Source organism: Sphaerodactylus townsendi, linkage group LG01 (assembly GCF_021028975.2).
Source record: "Sphaerodactylus townsendi isolate TG3544 linkage group LG01, MPM_Stown_v2.3, whole genome shotgun sequence".
Classification (NCBI taxonomy): Eukaryota; Metazoa; Chordata; class Lepidosauria; order Squamata; family Sphaerodactylidae; genus Sphaerodactylus; species Sphaerodactylus townsendi.
The window spans coordinates 61,395,444-61,419,255 of record NC_059425.1 but is presented as its reverse complement, the minus strand read 5'-3'; the positions used below and the strand labels follow the sequence as shown (position 1 = coordinate 61,419,255).

General features: G+C 42.6%; 1 protein-coding gene across 1 annotated transcript; it reads right to left on the bottom strand.

The window, feature by feature from the left end:
* Positions 1 to 3,462: 3,462 nt before the first annotated feature.
* Positions 3,463 to 22,112, bottom strand: LOC125434312 (mitochondrial amidoxime reducing component 2-like). Its single transcript, XM_048499556.1, has 7 exons — positions 21,756 to 22,112; positions 17,867 to 18,040; positions 15,187 to 15,349; positions 12,905 to 13,045; positions 8,942 to 9,003; positions 8,376 to 8,447; positions 3,463 to 3,654 (listed from the first exon to the last, which is right to left on the bottom strand). The coding sequence occupies exons 1-7, from the start codon at positions 21,989 to 21,991 to the stop codon at positions 3,531 to 3,533; spliced, it is 972 nt and encodes a 323-aa protein (XP_048355513.1). The 5' UTR covers positions 21,992 to 22,112; the 3' UTR covers positions 3,463 to 3,530.
* Positions 22,113 to 23,812: the final 1,700 nt, after the last annotated feature.

Sequence of the window (23,812 nt, the reverse complement as noted above, 5' to 3'; positions counted from 1 at the left end):
TTATAGCTGTTAAAGCTGGTCCTCCTGACATGAAAACACTACTTTGTCATTAATACATTTTCTAGTATAAACTGTGATGTCAGGTCAATGGAAAGGGTGAAAACTTTCCTAAAGTATGCACACATTGGTGGTTTTTTTCCAAGCAATTGAGCCCTAATGGAATAACAAAAGGTCATCATAACAAACCATTACAGCTTTGGTCTTGGCAAGGAGACCTACAGAAGAATCTCCCAAGCAAGAGCCATCATTTCTCCAGTGTTATGGCATGAGGATGACAGGGAACGGTACACAGATGGAAGCACAGCACGGTGGTAGCCATGTGAAAAGCTGAACGATCCATTAGTCAATTGTTTACCAAGAGCCTTCGTAGCTGACACTGTCCAGAGCTCTGTGGAAGAAAGAAGATCCCAGCAGCTGTCACAGGGTAGGCACCCACAGGGCATGTGCTTGGCAGCTGCTTGATTCAAAGGGCTAGGCTGGGCAAGGCTAGCAGGCCAACGCAAGAGTAGTGAGCAGGCCAAAGGCCCCCCAATTTTTTTGCCTTCCGCTAATCCAATCCCAGCATTTCCTCTGAGCAACATCTGCAGCCACTTATCATGTCCTGTGCCAGTGGTAGGGTTAGGGTACATACAGTAATCATTTTTTCCCAAAGCAGTTTAACCAAGCACTCAGCGGAGGGGGGTGGTCACTGGGCCAGAAGTTGAACCCTCAGGGATGGGCGTTCGGCCAGTGTTCCATTCTCTTATTCTTCCCTCTGCGTTCCACTCCTCCTGAGTTTCTGCTTAACCTGGAGAATTTCTAATGTTGACTTTTTGGCACTAATGTTGACTTTTTGACACTCTCCCCTCCCTTTATATTAGCACAACTGAAATGGCTTTTAAATGTTATGAAAAATTCCAATTAAAAAAAAAATTCAAATCCCACTTGAGTCACTAGAAATCAAATTTGAATGATCTGATGAATGCATGTCATTTATGTGAACAGAGGCAGTCTTATTAAGTAAGCTGTCACCCTGTCACTTATCTCTGAAACCCACAGTACCCAGCTCCCCTTCAAAGGACCAGGGGCCTCAGCTGCAGTAGAAAACACTGTCTGTAGTAAGTCTAGAATACGGGGTTTGATCAGACACACTGATGTACGTTATGTATGCATTTAAGGAAAATACCATCCGTCCTAAACAGGTTGTGCAATGTGACTCACAACTGTAAAAACAAATAAAAGTGAAAGTGAAACACACAATCTAGGCACCTTGAGAAAGTTGGTTTAGATTTTAGGACGAAGAAACACTCTGGCAACCTTTGTTTTAAAATTTTGTTTTTAATTGAAAGTTTTAAATGCTTTAAGCTTAACCAAGGTTTTGTAGATTTCACAGAAAAATAAATGCTTTCTGGCAGTATGGCTAACTTAAAATCTTAATTTTCAACAGGTACCATCTTAAAATTAACAGCTGTTAGTCAAGTTATCAAGGTTAAATATGAGGCACAATCTCAGCATAAAAATAAATGGTTGAATGGTTGCCATCTTAGGGTAGTTTAGTCTTTTGTGATCCATCTCAAGGGTTTGGAGGCCTTTGGTCAAAATTATGTTCATGGCTCCCCTCCTTGTCATCTAATCCTCCTCCACTCCATCTGCTCCTGTCATGCACATGCATGCACAGACACACCTCACTGCTGTGCAGTCACTGTCAGGATGGATAAAAGGAGCAAGAGAGAAAAACTGCCCCACTTCCTTCAGCATCTTTGCAACCAGGAAGTGGTAGATCACTAAAGAGACCTTTGCTGACTCAGAGACTTCTGCCGCAATCTCCCATTTCCTGCTGGAGGAGGTGCCAGAACGTAACTACCATTTGGTTGCAGTGTATTGTAGCAGAGATGCCAGCCTCCAGGTGGGACCTCAGGATCTCCCAGAATCACAGCTCAACTTCAGAATACAGAGATCAGTTCTCCTGGAGACAATGACTGCTTTGGAGAGTAGATTACATGCCAATGTACCCCACTGAGGTCCCTCTTCTTCCCAGACTCCATCCACAAATCTCCAGGGATTCCCCAACTTTGTTCTGGCAACCCTACCACCCCCATGCCCCACCAGTACCAATGGACAACCTGGAACCCTAAACTGTAGGATGCTCTCCTGTTCCCTTGTGAGAATGGACAAATCAATCCTCTCTGGCTGGTGGTGGGCCTTGTACAAGGCCATGATATTCAGAAGGTACCTACCCACACCAGTCCTTGATAGGGGCCTTGTTTGTGGCTCTGTGTAAAATTAGAATCCAAATACTTCCATCCAATGCCTAAGCAATGTTAAGATTAGCACTGGAAGAATACACGGCTATATCAGCGAAAGTTAAGCTGATATCAGGCAAAGTTAAGCTAACTCCTCTGATTTCAAAGGGGTGGTTACATACATGCTTGAATCTCTCTCATTGAACATTAAGAACACATCTGGAACCTGCTGGATCAGACCAGTTGTTCATCCAGTACAGGGGTCCCCAAACTTTTTAAACAGGGGGCCAGATTAAAAAAAACTATGAACAAATTCCTATGTACAAATGATTGTAAAATGTTTGATTTCACCTTTCAGCCATTCTGTCACGGTCTATTTTTAGAACAGTGACCAAAGTATGTCAAGTACAGGGTGGGCTCCAAATATTGTTGGGGAGGCTGTGGAATACCTTCCCCTGTAAAAAAAAAAAAGCAGAACTTTCCCAATGAAGCATTCCATCTAACCCAGGATCAGGTATCTTCCTGGGTTCTTCCTCCCTAGCAGCCAGCGAGCGATTCACCAGCGTGGCTGATGCCAATGGGAGTGAGGCGGAACAGAAAGCCTGAGAGCAACACATGGAGTAGCCAAGAGGGAAGGGCAGAGCAGGAGTTGCCACGTGTAAGGTTTCCAACTCTGGGTCAGAAAATTCATGGAGATTTGGGGGTGCCATCATGTAATTGCAATCAACAGCCGTTGGGGCCGGTTCCTCCTCTCCCTCGAGCCCCCACTGCACATGAATGGAGCCATCGCCGCCATGCCTGGCGGGCCGGATACATGCCTTCAGGGGGCCACATTTGGCCCCCGGGCCGTAGTTTGGGGACCCCTGATCCAGTACAACATCCTACTTCATACAGCGGCCAGACATTTACTCTGCAGGGTCAACAAATGGAACACAGGCCATGGCATATTCCTGACATTGTTTCTTGTCTGGGCAGTCAGGTGTTTACTGCCTCTGAGCATGGAGATTTCCCTTAGTCACCATGGCTAGCAGCCATAAATGAACCTCTCTTCCATGAATCTGTCAAATCCCCATTTAAAGCCATTTATGCTTGTAGACATAACTACATCCATTGGTAGTGACTTTCACAATTTAATTACAGGTTGACTGAAGGAGCACTTCCTTTTGTCTGTCCTTGGGACAAAATGTATGGGACTTACACAGAAGCATATATTAGGCTGGATTGGACCCTATGTTACTTCAACATTACAGATATTGAATAGGATACACATTATTTTAGGGTAATCATCATCCCACTCCAAAAGACTTTTTATAACAACTTATATACTGGATCTCCTACTTTAATGGTTCCAATTTTATCTACTCCATAAAAGCTCCCAAACAATGGTGCCGATTTGTAGAGCTGTCTCTGAGCTGGATCACACATACGATAGCTGTAAGCAACAAAGAATCTTTATTAGTGAAGCACTGGCAGGAAACAGATGTTGAAATAATTAGATATGAAAGTGGAAAAGATATACTAGGGGTGCAACAGCCCATTTGACACAGTGGAACCCAGGGATGCCTGGGTTCAAATCTCCTCCAACAGTTACATTCACTCAGGCTAGGTATTCTCAGCCTAACCTACATCACAGGACTGTTGTGAGGATAAATAAGGAGGCAGAGAGGCATGTAAATCCCCCTGAGTTCCTTGGAGGGATGAGGAAATAAAACCCTGAATGTGATACAAGTGACTTAAAGATACTTTTAATTATCTTTGAGAGTTTTCAAAATATTTATCAGCAGAGCACAACACAGCAGACTCAAATCTTAGATCAGGGGTAGGGAACCTGCGGCTCTCCAGATGTTCAGGAACTACAATTCCCATCAGCCCCTACCAGCATGGCCAATTGGCCATGCTGACAGAGGCTGATGGGAATTGTAGTTCCTGAACATCTGGAGAGCCGCAGGTTCCCTACCCCTGTCTTAGATATACAGCTACATGTCTTTAAAAAAAAAACAACCTAGTATAAAGGGCAGACTAGAGGATACTGAGATATCCATGCTAAGACTTAAGTGTGGGAGGGGGCCAGCTGGGCTGGCCCCACCCTCAAACTCCATGTGGAGTTCAAATGAAGGGCCAGGAACATGACGTTTGGAGTGGCTCTTTGCTATTGGCCTCAGCTGGCACATAGCCAATTCTCCTGTGCTTTGATACTGTTGGCTCCACCCCAAGCTCCACTTGTGGTTAGGTGGAGTTTGAGGGCGGAGCCAACAGTATAAATATAGAAGAGGACCAGCTGTGTGCTCAGTCTGAGCCTTGAAACCTGCACTTTAAAAGCTCTGAAGTCTGCAGCTTAGAGGTGGATCCAAGTAGTGTATGAAAAATGAACGACAGAATATAATAAAACAGAGGAAAAGTAACTGGGTGTGTGGACAAGCAGGTGGCAGAACTCATCCCTTGACAGAATGTTCTCCCTTGACAAACAGCAGCACAGACAGCATGAAGAAGCAACAGATTGTCTTCAAGCATGAGTAGCCAAGGATTGGAGCTGAGCAGGGAAACGTCAGCACAACAGAGAAAAGGTACTGGCTGTGCACCTCTCCTCATAACACTTCCACCAAAAGGGTCAGAGACTCACTTTAAAAAAACCAACACCAGGAATTCGTATGTTGTCCCAGATTGTTATAATGCTATAGCTGTTGCTGTTTTGTTTTTAAGCCAAACTAAAGCCCTCCAGTGGCAGAGAGGGAAATGGCAGTCATGAAAGCAGCCCACAGCAAATAGCAGGTTTGGGAAATGGTTTTGATCAGGAAAACAGTCTGAGGAAAAGGACTAACATCTCTCTCCTCTAGCATCACTTTTTTATTGTACCGTAGTCAGAGCCCTAGGCATCTGCTGTAAAGTAAAAATAGAAATGTCAGCAGATCAGTGTTTCATGGAGCTTGGCCTAACTCCAATATTCTAGCCATCCCAGAACTTCATACATTTTACAAGGGCCACTGTACAGCTAACAGCAAGATCTGCTGTGCTAGCAACAAAAGCCCTAGAAAACATGGTATGAAGAGAGTTTCTGCAATTACGAACTATCCCTCAGCTATATACATCCTTTAACAGGGATGTTGCCGTATAACGACTGAACAGGCATGTTGGGAGGTCACCAGTCTTAATCTTGCTTAGCCGTTGATTTTCTAGGCCAGCTTCAGTTTGTCTCCTCTACTGGGGATAATGCTGACTTACTTTTTAAGACTGTTGCAATTAATCACTGCGATAATATCCATGATGAAACTTCATACACTCAAAAGCACGATATAAACATACTCAGCTCATGTCACAGCAGAGCTGGAAAGACTAAAGTCTGTCAAGTCCCAGATTATATCACTGAAGGGACTTGGCTCCTCCTGCTGGCACGCAAGCAGCACTATAATGGACTTGGTTCTGCAGGCTTGCCAAGGGGAGAGAACCATCTTTCTCTCAGATTAAGAGAACCAGCTTTCTCTCAGCAATTTGTGGTCACTAAGTAGCGGGAATCCAGAGGAACTAGCTTGTCTGAAAGCGCCCAATTACTAAGTGGACTCTGCTGCCCCCATATTTCCAGCAACCCAAACATCCATAGTGGTGTGTTTGGGAAGAAACCCTAGGGCCCTATTCTATTCGGTTCCCACTCTGAAATTAGTGAAGTTATGCTGCACCAGGGGTGGGGGGGTCTTGAATCCCATGACTTCAATGAAATCCAAGCATCCGTGGAAATAGCCGGAGCCAGAAATCTCACACACAGAAGGAAAAGTATGTTGATTTCACCAGCCATGAGAATAAAGGTATTTCATATGAAGAAGTCCCAAGGTTGCCACTGTTATAAACAATCTAAATGCCTAATCTTCCATCTTTTTAGAGCAATGTCTCATCAAGTTCTTATAGGTGGCTGCAGTGAGTGTGTGGTGAAGGAGCTGAAAGAATTAAAACTGCTTCTCAACCACCCCCACCCCCTTTCCAGGTTTATTTTCAAAGCTGCAGCCGTGTCAACCTACTGGACAAGAGGCAGGGATCACCACTGTTGTTTGGACATCTTAAAGACAGAGTGCTGGGAGAATTGTTTTCTTTTGACCATTTACCTAGGAGAGATTTAGTACCTCACATGCTCAGCTCTCCCCACGCAGGTACAGAAGGCACTTTACAGTTGTCTGATAAGCTTTTGGGATAATTATGGAAGACCTTTTCACACCAAAATTTATAGTGTTCCTCTTGGGGGCTTACATTTACATGTTTATGTGGCCATTCCTGATCACACGGAGATAACCTTGGCAACCGGGGGTGGGGGGGTCTTGAATCCCAGTGCTGTCCTGGAAATTCTATAAACAACAAGGAACAGTCCCATGGACTTGCCCATGCCCTAAGATCAGCTGATTAAGCCCTTTTGGTGGTACTGCCACCTTTAAAGAGGTGCAGTCCAGAGATAGGGCTTTTTCCGTGGTGGCCTCATGACTGTGGAACGATCTCCCCCCTGAGGTACATCAAGTATCCTTTATATGTATTTAGAAAACTAGTAAAGATACATCTATTTTCCCTGGTCTTTGGTTGAAGAGATGGTTTTTCCCTTCTGGTAACAGGAATTTTTAAATAGGTTTTATAAATGTTAAACAGGTTTTATGAATTTTCATAGGTTTTATGGATTTTTAATAAGTTTTATTGGTTTATTGTTACATATATTGCATTTGCTTTTAGGTTACTGGTATTTTATTATTTTTATCTTATGTTGCAACTCATCCCGAGACCGTCAGTAAAGGGCGGGCTAAAAATATACAAATACCCTTCCATCTATGGAATGGTTCTATGGACAGATGACAACACATGAAAAACATAACAGTTACTCTAACAATGAGAACATTGGCAAAACCTCAGGAGTTGTGTGTAGATTGCTTACTGCTATATTAGGCCATGCCTCCACTTCGATTAATCAGCAGGTTGGCTAGGCACCAGTCATTTGCTAATAACCAAGGGAACTACACAGAACTGTACTGCACTGTGGCTGTGCAATCATGAGAAATTAAGCTGGAACATCTGGATGCTATCTCTGAGGTGACTGAGATCTTGCCAACAACCTGAAACAGTGTCAGCATAGAGTCCTCACATACTGTACCATTCCCCTTTTCTAAACACCAAGGTATTTCATAATCTCAGAAGGCTGTGGAAGGTTCAGTACCAATTCTAACCAGACTATAGTCATAGCCAACATCTTAATTTTGGAACAAAGTATTTAGATGCAGGTCAAAGTGACCTATGCTATCACTTAACATTAGGATCAAAACCCTGGACACTTTTTAAAAGATCCAGAATCAAGAGCATACACCCAAGATCATCTTCTACAATTTATCTGCCATAAGATATTATTTTAGAAGATGGATTTTCCCCATACCCTTTCAGGGCACCTTTGCAGTTGAAGCAGGGATTTCTACTCCATATTGGTTTGGTGTGAAATGCAATTCAACAAAGTACAAAAAAACAGGATTTCTTTACTAGCTGTAGCTTCATCAACTGACTACGAAAATCATGAACTTGTCCATGTGGTAAAAACTCACTGTATTTCGTTGAAACTGAATTCTAATTTCTGTGCCATTTTCAGTGCATTAAATATACATGCAAAAGTACAAAGAATACTGTTCTGTAGAATACAGTATAAATATGCATAGCAACGTGTGCAATTAGAAATTGACCCCAACAGCAGAGCATTATCTGCAGGGGGCCAGTGTGGTGAAGTGGTTAACAGCAGGTGGATTCTAAACTGGAGGTCACTGTTTGATTCCCCCCTCCTTCACCCGAGTAGCAGACTCTCATCTGATGAACTGGATTTGTTTCTCCACTCCTACACCTAAAGCCTGCAGGGTGTCCTGGGCTAGTCACAGTTCTTTGGAACTCTCTCAGCACCACCTACCGCACAGTGTCTGTTGTGGGGAGAGGAAGGGAAAGGAGTTTGTAAGCCCATTTAAATCTCCTTAAATAAGAGAAAGTAGGTATAAATTCAAACTCTTCTTCTTCATCATCATCTAGACACACACAAGCGATGCTTCTGAAGTTTAGAAATCTACTTAGTTTCAGGAGCAATTGTCACATTGAGCCATCAGCAATATATCTACCCGATTCTAAACCTGTAACTGATACAAATCACAGTTGTTTTACCTTTTCAGAGTTTCCAGTGGTTCTTTTCTGTCTATGATGCCTGTAACTGGATCAACAGTTGTAAAAATACACCTGTAAAGGCAAACAAGGTTTTTGTAGAAAAATACTCATATGTCCACAGATGCAAGTATATTCACACAAGTCAAAACAGTTACATTTGTTCACCATAGGGCAGGAATTACAGACAGGCAGAAGAAAACAAGTGACAGCTGTTTAGAAAGAACCCTGCATAATAAACTTAAATTGTTGCTAAAATATGTGGAAAGTGCTGTGTCATTGGCACAGGGCACTAAGCCAAGCTAAGCCCTGACCTGGATGGCCCAAGGCTAGCTTGATCTCATCAGTTATCAGAAGCTAAGCAGGGTTAGTACTTGGATGGGAAACCACCAAAGAGGTCTAGGGTCACTATGCAGAGGCAGGCAATGGCAAACCACCTTGGTTCATCTGTTGCCTCAACAACCCAGTGGGGTCACTATAAGCTGGCTGCAACTTACTAGCTGCGCACTTTCCATCAGCAATCGAAGCTAAACTACCATGATTTTTCTTTCCTCCTGCAGCACACTCACCTTCCACATGCCATCACCTGTTTCATCTCCACGTCACCAATTATAATCTTGTCCCAGGCATCCTAGGAAACATTAAACAATTTAGATAGATTATTGCAATTGCTGAGGAGGCATGCCAAACATTTATTCACCCTTTTTGGTCTGGTATTTAAAGTGAAAGGAAATAAAGGGAAGGCAGCATGAATCAGTCAGAATGCAGATTATGGTATAAAGAGAGAGAAGTATGGTATGCACATGCTACTAGTCAGATGAAGGTACTGTAAATTGGGATGGGAGAAAGGCCATGAGATATCTGAAAGCAAGAGCATAACCACAGATTCTTTTGAAGCTCCCAACTATTAAGACTGGCCCTACATTCTTAGAACACGCTCATGAAAAATGATGCATTTTCATTTGTTGAAGCTAAGCCTGGCTTTCAGTGCCTAGATGGGACAGATACATTACTTAACGGATTAAACAGCCTTGTAGAATCCATTACGAAAAAGCAATAAAACCACTCAGGTTTCTAGAAATTATGCAGTCTTATTTAAAACAATAACAACAGTTAAAAAAACCCCTTACCCTCCACACCTTTCTAAATAGAACGTAAACATGACTGGGAAACAATTTGTTTTTGAAAGCTAAGAATTCTGGATACTTGTATGTCCACAGATGCAAGTATATTCACACAAGTCAAAACAGTTACATTTGTTCACTATAGGGCAGGAATTACAGACAGGCAGAAGAAAACAAGTGACAGTTGCTTAGAAAGAACCCTGCATAATAAACTAAAATTGTTTGCTAAAATATGAATTACTTGGCTCACTCAGTAATTGTTTGGATGTTCCATGAAGTGAAAGCACAGGATTTTAAATAATTCAAGCACAATACATTAAGCCTGGTTTCCAGGCTGAAAAAATCAGAGGTCTCTATCTGCCCCAAAGCTCACAAAACTGTCATGTAAAAATGTTGAAGGCTAGGCATAAACTGGTAGCATGAAATATGGACAAACAGTGGCAACTTGCTAATATAAAACCAACAACTCATACAGCCTGGTGTTTCCAGGTTTGACTCACTGGAGCTCCACCTGGGTCATATGTTGCCAAGCGTGTGTACTTTTTTCAAAGTACAAAAAACCTTTATTAGGCATAAAATACCAAAAGACAGAAATCACAGCAGAAGAAGGCAAACAGATCAAGACAAAACAGGTTAGGTATCTCTTATTATCAAAACCTGCAACAGAAACTGAGCTGTGTTCCCCAACACCAAAGGATCTTTACTGTTCAGTAGTTTTAAAATGCTTGCTTTTGGAAAACAGTTAGGTATAAACTGTAATAATAAAGCATCCCTGAGAGGCTTATATATTTCGGGCAGCTGAACAAAATATGTTCGAGTGTTTCAATAAGAGTTGGGACAATGTGGACACACTCTATCCAATAAAGGGGCATTACCAAACTGGTCCTGTAGAAAAACTGGGGAAAAAACATTACATCTGGCTCTTGTAAGGGCCCATCGATGCCTAGTATCAGAAAGCTGCAATAAGTACACTGCCATCTTGCCAACCTCTGGAGTAATACCAGGGTATAAAGGGGAGCATGTTGTTCTTGCTTGACTCAGTAAAACTTGTTGCTCTTGATCAAGGAGCCTTGTTTTAATTACTCTTAATATTTCTTGAGGCTCGAGCATAACAAGGGCCGAGGAGGCAGGTTTTCCCATTTATTAACACGCAACCCCTAATTTTTTTTGAGTTGTTCTGATCAGCAGGACAACAGAATATAAATACCTTAAACCAACATATTACATATAAATAAATAAAAGGAAGATTTGTATTTCCTTGAGGGAGAAAGATAAAGATAAATCATAAAAAGTGAAAGCAAGAAAGCAAGCATTGAAATTGTTGTTTTCTTTCACATTCTCTTTCAAAGAAAGAGCCCTGACTGGGCTGAAAGGTGGGATACAAATCTTATAAATAAATATTTATTAAATAAAGGAAAGTTTTTTGAATGGACCACACTTTTGAGACAGAAACGCTGCTATCATATTATTTGGGTCAATTCACACAATGCCAATAGGTTAATTTCTTCTTCGATTGCCATGTTTTACAGCAACCGTGTAAAAACACCCCTATGTGACAAGTTTTACTCAAGATAAATTAATTCATCATTTTACTATGTGGGGTCTCTTCCATAAAACTAGTATCACATGAGAATTAAAGAGGAATGTTATTGTGTGGTGAATCTTCTACCTTAAAAATGGCTCTGGGAGCAAAGGCTCCAAAGGAAGCATCAGGCAACAGCTTGGCCTGACTTAGTATAAAGCAGCTCTAGGCCAGAGGAATTGCAGCAACTGAATGTCATCAACTGATTCCATGTAGCTTTGACTGTAAATCTCCACACTTTCATCATGTGGAAGTGCCTTCACTGCACTCCCTTTTTCATGCTCTATTCTCCTACAGCGTTAACAAAGAAGCTGAAATGCTGTGTTATATCTACACCGATTACAACACAAAAATGCTATACAATAATCTCATTCTCCTGCTTCTAGGTAGGTTGCTTGGCCACATTATTCAAGATGCTTGCTGTTGCACACCTCACCAGAAGATGGCAGTAATCCCTCTCTGAAGTATTTGACCATAAGGCATTCCACAGCACCATCTCAGCAGGAATATCAGAAAACATTGAAAATAGAAATGTATTTTAATACATTTTTGTTCATTAGTTTACCACACATTGTGGATGTATGGTTTTTTATATCCCTTTGCTTCCTTAATGAATAGGAAAGTACCACATTTATATAGATAGTCTGGTACTTCATTAAATAGTAAATCCCAAACAGATCTCCTACTCCTTTAAGTTCTCCCAACAAAGCCATGGCAAAAGGACTCAGTTTCAATCCCTAACATCTCTAGTCTAAAAAAGATCTCTAGTCTAAAAGGCATTTTCATGTATGTTCACAGAGGACTAGTTTCTAAATGACTATCTCCTGACAGTTAGGCTTATCCTATGCCTCTTTGTGGGAAATGAATCCTGAAATTGGACTTATCAAATCTACCAGCCCTGGACCCAATCCTGCAGGGACTCACATCTTCGCCCACCATCACTGGCACAGGGCACTATTTTCATTTCCTGCTCAAGGGGCTGATGAAATGATAACCTACCCCTAATAAAACATAACAGCCCTCCATGCCCTAAAGGAAAGAGGTTTGTTCTGTGAGCAAATAAACCCTGTTCCTCTATCGCATTCATCTCTATTAGGAGCTCTGAATGAACGTGGAAAGCTGATCTCTTAGCTGGGTATGTGCTAGCATTTAGCTCTGGAAAATCCTGATTCATCCTGACTGAGGGGTTTCAAAGATAACATACCAGTGACTAGAAAAATGTTTTCAGGAATGTCAAGGTCAAGTGAGGCAGCCTTATGCTGCCAGAATTCTAAAATGGAATGTTTGCAAAGCATTTGCTGCCAATGAGAACATGTCTTCCAGCTCTTCGCTATGATAGAGAGAACAAAATTCCCCTACTGTTTCTAAATTTCTTACTTCCAGTGACTAAACTGCTGGCAATGCTACTAGTTATGTAACTGCTCATGTGCATGAGTAAGGAAGAGATGCATGCTCTAACAGGAAAACCTTACAGAATTGCTAATGTCATGCAGCATGCAGACATTTTTTTTTCGTTTTGACTCTTCCAAGAGCGTGAAAACAAACACAGAGCTCTCACTGGTACAATGCATCTTTACCCATGTTCTTTGGCACTTTCATTCTGTTTGTCCAAAGCTACTGCCTCTCCTGAAAGGTCCTTGTGAACTAAAGTGATTTCTTTTTCCAGGCCTGCACATGCTATCAAACTTACTAACATAAAAATCCTGCTGACCACATCTTGAAAAGCAGTTCCAGTTTAAAAGATAGAACTCTCTGAAATAGCTTTTGTAATAAAAAAAAGATTTATTGCAAATGAGTTACAGCAATTCCAAGAAATGATTGTTTACCTCTTCATATGCATGGCAGCCAGAAACAGTAATACTTGGTCTAAAATGATGAATATCTATTTTCTTCTCCATTCTTGTATTTAAGTCTTCCATTGAAGCTTCTGAGATGACCAGAAGAGGACCAGCATCACTGTAGGGAACCTATGTTGTTAAAAAATCAGAATTTTTATTGAGTATGTCCTCAAGAATGCACTTATCAGAAGCCTGCAAATATATCTCTCAGGTATTCCTCATAATTAGGGCATCCTAGAGTCTGTTTCTTTGAAAAGCTAACTTGCCTTTTTACTGGATTTGCAGACCCACAAGTTCTGACATTCTTCCATCTCCAAATAGGCAAGACCCTGGATGTCCTTGGTGGTCTCCCATCTAAATAATAACCACTGTCAACCGCACTTAGCTTCTAAGATCTGATGAGATTGGGTTTGTCTGCGCCATCTCAGGGTTGCCAAACAGGGTGGAGAAAAACTTCCTGTCCCTTTCATAAATAGGCTGTTATTTACCAGGAGATGTTACCTATCCCAGTTTGCTCCTTTCTTGCTCTCCTTCTGTTGTCAGCTGTTTATTTCAAAGAGCTTTTAACATCTAGATTTTAGAAAGCAGTTATTTAGGTTTCAGAGGTGTATTTTATTGATTTTATAGTGTATCATATTTTATTTATTTATTTATTTATTTATTTATTAGACTTGTATACCACCCAACCCCCAAAGGGCTCTGGGCGGTGAACAACACAAGATTCAGTATAAAAGCATAAAACAAATATAATTCAACCACTAAATACATAAGTTAAAAACAGCAATTCTTACATAGTACAACAGTGTAATGCAACGATGCCCGCTAAATCCCTCTTAAACCCTCCCAGGAGGGGAGAGAAGAAAAGGGTGGGTCCTACAGATGGTAATGGACCCTATACGCAAGATAAGGAGGGGGGGAACTTTCAGCGGCTGGACACTCCAAAAGCCCGGCGGAACAACTCCGTCTTGCAAGCCCTGCGGAACTCGCCAAGGTCCCGCAGGGCCCGGACAGCTGGAGGAAGAGTGTTCCACCAGGCAGGGGCCAGGGCTGTAAAGGTCCTGGCCCTAGTGGAGGCCAGCCGCATCATGGAGGGGCCAGGGACTGTCAGCAAGTTGGCCTCTGCTGAGCGCAGAGGCCTAGTAGAGACATATGGGGTAACGCGGTCCCAAAGGTATGAGGGTCCCAGGCCGTGTAAGGCCTTAAAGGTAAGCACCCATACCTTGAAGATGATTCGGAATTCAACCGGGAGCCAATCCAGGCAGCATAATACAGGTCGAATATGGTCACGGAAGTGCCTATTTCTGCACATTAAACTTCTATTAAAGAAACAGGACATATTTCTCCAGGCCAATTGGCAACCCTATCTACAGATTCAATCATTACACACACACACACAATTTCGCCATCTATATTTTAGTTCAGAAATCCCAAGCATTTCAAGTGGGCCTTGCATAGTTTCCACCCTTGATGAGATAGAACCATGACTTCAGAAGCAAAGTTTAGAGGATTGGTATGGCCCAAATTAGGCAAAGAAAGAACCAGAAGGAGTGGATGTGCTCACCTGATAGCAGAGCTAATAAAAGGACGGACAAAGAGAAATGAAGGCATGTTGCAGACAGTAAAGAAGAGGAGATGGAATAGTGAGAGGCTTGTGTGAGCTGCCTGTAAGAATTCCCAGGAGATGAGGCTCTCTCTGACCAAAGACTGTGGGCCAATAGGGGTAATCATTTTGTTTGGAATTTGTTCCTCATCTGAGGGTGTGAAATCAAAACCCAGTAAAAGCTTTCATGGCAACACCTGAGTTGGGAGCAATCTACTGTCCAGGTGGCTGAAGAACTGGGCTGTTCCGTCATTCTCCCCTGCCCTTACAGCTCCATGGTATGAAAAAAACCCCAAACACGTCAATTCTGTGATTTCTGGATGGACCGACTGGCATCTTCACAGTGGCCATCCAAATGGCAACTTTTTGCAAAGCTGCTTAATGCTGTTGTACTGAAAGGGAAGTGTGTGTGTGTGGGGGGGGGGGGGACCAGATAGTTCAGGAATATTACCAGCTCAGAGTAAAGCAGGAACATTTATTTGAAATGAGTGTAACCATTTAACTATTTTCGCTGCTTCCCTCCACACTGTAACTTCCTGGTTTTACATTTAACTGCAGTTTGTCAAAGTCCAGTTATCAGCTACTAGTCCAATTGTTAAAATACAGCAAGAATTTGTTTTAAGTGAAGTACTAAGCATATAATGATCACAAATAAAAGTATCTGTCAAACCTCATCACTATCTCGAAAAGGAGTCTGAATATCATTGCATTTCCTTGGTGTCATCTGAGTCTCAAAGTGCACCAGCCGAAACGGTTCTGATTTCAAGAAAGCCGTGAGCCAAGAGGCCACCTCATCCCCACAGTCCCGTCCTTGAATATCAAGCGAAAAGACCCTGGCAAAGGTTACAAAATAGATGGTACAGTTGACAAAGTGTCATCAGGATTAATCTTTGATTAATAAAATAAAACCACACATGTCAATGCTGCATTATTCAGGTTGTGATAACTTGCATCTTGTCCCACAAGGCTGCTTTCCCAAAACCTTTTCATCCTGTGAATACTGCAGCAGAAATATGACCTCAAGTTGGGCAGAAATTGCAGCTCTTTGATTCACCACTCCTCCATATGAGCAGTGGACTGTCATCTGGTGAACTAGGTTTGATTCCCTTCTCCTACTCATGACACCTGGACAACCTTGGGCTAGTCACAGTTCTTAAGAACTCTCTCTGCCCCATCTACCTCACAGGCAGTGGTGGGATTCAAATAATTTAACAACCGGTTCCGGTGGTGGGATTCAAATAATTTAACAACTGGTTGTTTACAAGCACCATTTTAACAACCGGTTCCGCCGAAGTGGTGCAAACCTGCTGAATCCCATCACTGCTCACAGGGGAAGCAGGGGAGGAGTTTGTAAGCCACTTTGAAACTTCTTATGGTTCAGAAGAGCAGGATATAAATCCCTTCTTCTTTTTGATCCCTTGGGTGAGTGTAGCAGAACTATGCTCCAAAAGTTGTAGAGGACCATAAAGATTACTCTGAGTTTCCCAACTCTCAGTCAAATAGTACAATCACTTTAGTATGGTGAGGTGCTAAATTTACTGAACTGAATCCATAGGAAAGAAGACTCTAGATTGCTGGACCATATGCCCAAACCAATGGACTGCTCAAGCTATTTCTGGAAGGCTCTCAGAGGGTCATGAACTGGGTGTGTCAATCTGATGATCATTTTCAAATCATACTTACTTGCTGGCCCAGTAAATATGATCACAGGTTGAAAAAACAAGTGAACTATCCTTCATCTAGTGAATGTCATTATCCTCACCTAAAGACTTCTGCATTAAAGGGACTTGTAGCTATCCCAAAGTACTATTAACGAATCACCACAGCACACTCAACTGACAACCAAGGTTTCCCTTCCTTGGAAAACAAAGAGGAGTGACAAGTTATGTTAGACATGCAAAATATCACTGGATTTTCTTCCACAGAAATTACAAAGAAGCAGATCTGACTAAATATTCAGAGAAACTTCCTAAAGGTAAGAGCTATTCAACAATAGAACAGACTCTAAAAAAGGCCAAGGATGGAGGGCGTCCTCTCCTTCACTGGACATCTTTCAGTAGTGGTTAGCTAGCCATCTATTTGTAAAAGATTGAATTAGATTACCTCCAAGGCCTCTCCCAACTCTGTTTGTGACACATGTGTGTGTTCAGTGCTGTCAAGTTGCTTCCAACTCATGGCAATGCTATAAATCAATGTACTCCAAAACATCTTATTGTCATGAGCCTTCCTCAGAGCTTGCAAATTGACCCTTGTGGCTTCCTTCATACTGTCAATCCATTTCATTTGGGTTTTCCACTTTTCCTGCTGCCTTCAACTTTTCCTAGCATCATTGTCTTTTCCAGTGAGCCACAACTTCTCATACTGTGACCACAGTGTACTCTACTTGCACTAAAGAATATCGCAGTAAGGAGTTTGGGCTTATCCACTCATTTGAAGGAAAGTTACCGGTAGTATTGAATGGATACACAGCTCAAGTCACATGGAGGTCCTATGGATTCAAGAGGGCTGTGTTACCACATTAAATGTGACGAAGCATTTTTATTATCCTTTCAATTCAGTGTTTATTTTTCATCCATCCACAGCGGACCCTCTTCTCCTTGACCTCTACCATGAAGTCTCTGTTAACCCTTCTTTTACTTTTATCTGTTGCTCAATATATTCTCTCTACCCGTGCACAGATCTGCATCCCCATCTGTTATTGCCACTTTTTTCTGTTTCCTTGTCTATAGTCTGCCTGTGGCCCCATTTCTCAGTTACCCCCTCTTTACTTCTTAAAAAAACGCTTTCCCCCTTGCTATTGGATAGCAATAGAACACAACTTAAACCAGCAAAAGGAGTCTCAGACTCAACCTTAATAACAACAAAAACATTAAGGTAGGCACACCAAAGGTTAACAACTTGGGCAGACCTGTAAACAGTTATAACACAAAAGCCATGTTATTCTTTATTTACCTCTATATTTAATTTATGTACTTCACTGATACCACAGCAGAGAACAAAAGTGGCTTACAATATTCTACACTTCCCCCTTGTATTCTCACAACAGCCCTATGAAATAGATTAGGCTGAGAGTATGTAACTGATCCCAGATCACTCCGCATGTTTCCATGACAGAGTGAGTATTCCAGTCTGGGTCTCTTAGGGGTGACACAAACCATTACAGCACACAGGCTGACTAACATTTAGAAGAGTCTGGATCCTGGCAATAAAGGAATTGATTCCATAACAGGATTTAGCACATCTGTTCTGACATGTTTGTCATCAAACTCATGCAAGGGAAAAACGTTAAATGGGAAGAACATCTTGAACAATATAAAAGAAATTGTCAAACCCAGCAATGAATTCAGCACCTGCAATTCTTGACTGGATTCTCTTTGGGGAGGTTGACAGGAATGCTCAATTCCTTCATTTCTGGAGCATTCAGGATCAAGTGACCATTTTCACAAACTACAGAAATCAGTACCAGGCGAGGCTCCTGCCGAGCTGTGACCATGTGACCATCTTCCTTTGTTACAAGCCAAAACCTGCAGTTTAACATGGAGATCACGTTAGTCTTTTACACTTCCCTTTCAATTCTAACTGGGATAGAAGAAAATAGCTAAACAAATTACCATAGCTAGCCTCCTAATTAGAGAGTGAAGCAATGCATGTTGCAAGGGCATTAGAATGCCACAGTGTACCAATGAATGAGTTCCTGATACATTGTTATTACTGAAACCCAGATTGGCAGAACAAATTTCAAAATTAAAAAATGAGACTGCTGAAATACTAATGTTGACATCAACTTCAAGTAAGTAAGAATCACCTGTCTTCTCGTATGGTTTTAGCTCTGCTGAAAATCTGGGTAGGTTATATTCACTCAAACACACACTGTATCCCATATCACAGAATCCCATATCACAGAACTGCCTCAAGCACATCTCTGGACAGGAGGCTTATACGTTTCCTAAACAAATGGCATGTCTGCCATTGAAATGGTAAAAGTAACAAGCATTCTCTGGAATGGAGCTGTGATATCCATTGACAAATTGCAGCTCTCCATGTTCATGCATCCATGGCCACTATGCCACTATGCCAAACCTACACGCAGATACAGCACAAGAATGTACTACATCAATGAAGTGGCAGTGGTGGACTTTCAAATGTTGTAGAAATGCTTCTGCATAGTCTCCCTGTCATGAAAATTGTACTCTTCAAGTACATCAAAAGCAGGAAGCCAGCAAGGGAAGCGGTAGGCCCGTTAGATGACAAAGGAACAAAGGGTGTGCTAAAAGATGGCAGGGAGATTGCAGAGAAGCTGAATGAATTCTTTGCATCTGTCTTCACCCAAGAGGAGGTGAGGAACATTCCTGCACCTGAATCAAGCTTCTTAGGAGGCGAATCCGAGGAACTAGCGAAGATAGTGGTAGACAAGGAAGAAGTTCTGGCAGCCATTGATAAACTAAATGTTACCAAATCCCCTGGTCCAGATTGCATTCACCCAAGAGTTCTTAAAGAGCTCAAGCATGAAATTGCTGATCTTCTCACTTTAATATGCAACTTATCCCTGAAATCAGGCTCCATCCCTGAAGACTGGAAGATGGCCAATGTCACACCAATCTTTAAGAAAGGATCTAGGGGGGGGCCGGGAAATTACAGGCCAGTCAGTTTGACATCTGTTCCTGGTAAATTAGTAGAATCTATCATTAAAGATAACATTATAAAACATGTAGAAAAGCAAGACCTGCTGAGAAAGAGTCAGCATGGCTTTTGCAGAGGCAAATCCTGTCTTACAAACTTACTAGAGTTCTTTGAGGGTGTAAACAGGCATGTGGACAGGGGTGAACCGGTGGACATTGTCTACTTGGATTTCCAAAAGGCTTTTGACAAAGTTCCTCACCAGAGACTGTTGAGAAAACTCAGCAATGAAGGAATAAGAGGGGAAGTCCTCCTATGGATTAAAAACTGGTTGAGAAACAGGAAACAAAGAGTGGGTGTAAATGGGAAGTTCTCACAATGGAGAGATGTCAGGAGTGGTGTCCCCCAAGGATCCGTTTTGGGACCAGTGCTCTTTAACCTATTCATAAATGACCTGGAAGTAGGGGTGGGTAGCGTGGTGGCCAAGTTTGCAGATGATACCAAATTATGTAGGGTGGTGAGAACCACAAAGGATTGCAAAGAGCTCCAAGCGGACCTTGATAAATTAGGTGAGTGGGCTCAGAAATGGCAAATGCAGTTCAATGTAGCAAAATGTAAAGTGATGCACATAGGGGCAAAAAATCCAAACTTCACATACACGCTACAGGGGTCAGTGCTATCAGTCACAGACCAGGAAGGGATTTAGGCGTCTTAGTTGATAGTTCCATGGGAATGTCAACTCAATGCATGGCAGCTGTGAAAAAGGCAAACTCTATGCTGGGGATCATTAGAAAAGGAATTGAGAATAAAACTGCAAAGATTGTCATGCCCTTATATAAAGCAGTGGTGCGACCGCACTTGGAGTACTGTGTCCAGTTCTGGTCGCCGCATCTCAAAAGGATATTGAGGAGATAGAAAAAGTGCAGAGAAGAGCAACAAGGATGATTGAGGGACTGGAGCACCTTCCCTATGAGGAGAGGCTGCAGCGTTTGGGACTCTTTAGTTTGGAGAGGAGGCGGCTGAGGGGGGATATGATTGAAGTCTACAAAATTATGCATGGGGTAGAAAATGTTGACAGAGAGAAATTTTTCTCTCTTTCTCACAATACTAGAACCAGGGGGCATTCATTGAAAATGCTGGGGGGAAGAATTAGGACTAATAAAAGGAAACACTTCTTCACGCAACATGTGATTGGTGTTTGGAATATGCTGCCACAGGAGGTGGTGATGGCCACTAACCTGGATAGCTTTAAAAGGGGCTTGGACAGATTTATGGAGGAGAAGTCGATTTATGGCTACCAATCTTGATCCTCTTTGATCTGAGATTGCAAATGCCTTAACAGACCAGGTCCTACATGTGAGCTCCCAAAGGCACCTGGTGGGCCACTGCGAGTAGCAGAGAGCTGGACTAGATGGACTTTGGTCTGATCCAGCTGGCTTGTTCTTATGTTCTTATGTTCTTAAAATTCTGTATGAATTTTTTTTGCAGCCGACACCTGAATCTTGCAATAGAAAACTAATTCTCTATGCTTGTTATTCGAGAGTGCATTCACTTTTTTAAAAATGTAACATTCTGCTGTTACATTTTACTCTATTGGATACTGATATATTTGACTGAGCTGTGTGGAAAAGTGTTTGGAGTTGCAAATTGTGTCCACAGCAGTGGGGAAGGAAGGTTTAACTCTTTGCCTTCCTGTCATTCCCCCAATGAAAATGCTTCCACCTTGCTTTAAGTCCCAGAAAGCATAAATGCAGACATTGCTAATGATTTCTCTCCTAATAAAACTATTGGAGGGAGGTATTTCCAGTAGAGAAAATGGGATGGGGAAACAGTTTACAATAGCTTCCAGTGTTCCATGGCCCCATTCATTACTCTCTCCACAACACATACATATATTGACCTTTTTTTGCAGCAACACCAGACATTTGGCATTCCAATGATGTCTTGCGTAACTTGATTTGCAGACTGCAGGTCAAAAATCACATTGTTGCACACCACCCTATTATAAAAACTTCCACAAATAGCAAATCCATTCAGCAGGCAAAATGCTAGCCTTTGTCCATCCCCCATGTTATTTCCAAGTGTCTTGTGTGGGCAGCTTTTATCCACCCTAGTCCATTCTACCATCTACTGTCCATCTACAGCCCATTCTATTATCTCATTCCCTCACCAATTCTGCCTCAAGTGTAGATCAAGCCTAAAGTGGGTGACCGTGGAATCTCTGGGCTTCCTCAGTAGGTGGAAGCCTTCCGAATTGGTTGATGGCCATCAGAATGGGGACTTCACAATGGTACACCACCACGGCATTGTAACCTGCACGCTTCGGCTCCGCGCACGTGTTCTGCAATAAAGGCCGCACCGCCCGGAGTCGAGGCGCGCAGGTTACAATGCCGTGGTCGGGGTGTCACTGCACGCAGGTAGTCTTATGAATCCGGCTGCTCACCCTGGTTGAAAACAGGCCCCCCGCCCCTTCAACGCACGGTGGGCGACTCCTCCTCTCTTCCCCCCTCTGCTTTAGACTGCAAGTGGCCTTGGCTGGCTGGCTGGCTGCTTGCCACCGGTTTTGCAATCCTCGTATCGCTCCCGCCTGCACCATTCCCACGATCGCGTCCCTCTGTATACCTGTCGCGCAAGTCCCCTTTGCGGAGACCCATCCGAGTCACCTCGGCTTCCTCCACAGACACCCTCTGGCACGACTTGACCGGGTAGATGTAGAGGCCCGTCACCGTCCCCACCTGCGCCACGTCTCGACGAGCCCGTCGCCGACGCCAGGCCGCGGCCGCCCCCAGCGCCAAAGCGGCCCCCCCTGCGGCGCAGAGCCAAGCGATCCGGGACGGGGACAGCCCTGGCGGCGCCATCAGGACGGCCACTGCGAGGTCTCGAGGCCGCTGGAGCGGGGGCGGGCCCAGGCCGAGGCAGCCTCCCTGTGGCGCCGGTTGCCGCTGCTGCCTTCTTCTCACACACACACCCCCGGAAGCAGGGTCACGTCTGTCTGAAAGCTTTTTTGCTGTAAACACGCGACTGCAACGGCAGCTAGCACAGGGAGGGCGCGTAGGCTGTTGCAAAGGCTAGCTGGAAGTAAATAGTGGGGTGATTCTTGCTTTTTTAAAAGGGAACAAACAATTCCATAGATCAAAGAATTTGGGAGTTGAATGTATTTTGGAGCCGTTTCCATTTTTTCCTTTGAAAAGTGACCAGAATATGTGTTACATTTCAGTTAGGTATATTTCAGTTTGGTTTCCAGAGGTTTTACCAGGAGTGAGGGTGTCATCTTCAGAAGTCGCTTTGCTGGCGAGGGGGTGGGGGGAGATCAAGATAGAAAGAACAATTTAATCTGAGGAAGCCAGAGATCTTCAGGCAGATGAGGTGGAGTTGGTTTTTATACCCAACTTTTCTCTGCCTTTTAAGGAGTCTCAAAGCAGCTTACAATTGCCTTCTCCCCACAACAGACACCTTATGAGGTAGGTGGGCCTGGGAGAGTTCTGAGAGAACTGTGACTATCCCAAAGTTACCCAGCAGGCTTCATGTGGAGGAGTGGGGAATCAAACCCAGTTCTCCAAATTAATGTCCACTGCTCTTAACCACTACACTGTGCCAGCTTATTACATTAGTCTTAGGGTGGGACCTGAAACTAAGTTAAAATGACAGTATCTTTCTTTATGTTCCTATGCCAAAGACAGTTCTCATTAGCTGCCAGGTATTTCAGAGATCTGTTTCGTCCACTTGTACTTTGATTCCTATGCACATTTCCAGTTTCTGGATCACTTTTACAGGCTTCCTTGAGGGAGCATGTGGAACTATCTTGTGTGTTGAGATTGTTTCTCTATTAATACATCACAACCAGGTATGTGGGCTAGTCTTCTGATACGACATTTTTCTTAAATAATACACCCTACTAGCAACATGAAATTTTCAAAACCATCACATACTGTGGATAGCCACACATACTCACTTGGACGAAAATCATCATTACTAAAGCAGCCTTTGATAGTGACAACATCTGTGAGGATAACCTTTCCATATTTTTATCCACATACAGAAATAATTTGTTGAGAAATATTCCTCCTTTGAAAAGTGAAATGCATTACTTGGTTTAAAAGGACAGTATTCTGCACTTACAGTTCAGGAACCACTGAGTTCTACAGAGCTACACCAATGTGAATGGTTATTTAATTCCTCCCTCTGCATGAAGGCATAAGGAAAGTGGTTAAAGCTACAATCCTATGTTCACTTATCTAGGGGCACTGAATTCTGTAGGAATTAATGTATTTTGTTGACGATCAACCCGTAAAGCTACAACAGTAAGCAAAGGAATCTTATAGAAATCAGTAGGATTTCTATGGGTGTGGGATGGAGATATTGTTACAATTGTTGAATTGCTTGGAATTGGTTGCAAAATAAACTATTATTGTTTGACGATTGCAATAGCAGCAAGGAATTATTGCTGTTGATGAATAAGAAAATGAGGAAAATCACCAACATTCGACCCTTTCAATCTTTTTATTTCATTTCTTTCTTTCTTTCTTTCTTTCTTTCTTTCTTTCTTTCTGATATTTTCTCTGGGGCAAGTTGTTTTTAATTTTACACTGGTTGTTATTCTGGGCCACACAGCCCAGAAAACCCACAACAACCAGTTGAATCCGGCTGTGAAAGCCTTTGACAATACATTTAATTTTACA

What these genes read in the sequence shown, in the direction of transcription:
- LOC125434312 (XM_048499556.1), bottom strand. Translation starts at nt 21,991, where the DNA reads ATGGCGCCGCCAGGGCTGTCCCCGTCCCGGATCGCTTGGCTCTGCGCC. An exon ending in GCTGCCATGCATATGAAGAG is followed by an intron (nt 9,004 to 12,904) that starts GTAAACAATCAT and finishes AATGTTTCCTAG; the next exon opens with GATGCCTGGGACAAGATTAT. An exon ending in CCACTGGAAACTCTGAAAAG is followed by an intron (nt 3,655 to 8,375) that starts GTAAAACAACTG and finishes TGTTGCTTACAG; the next exon opens with CTATCGTATGTGTGATCCAG.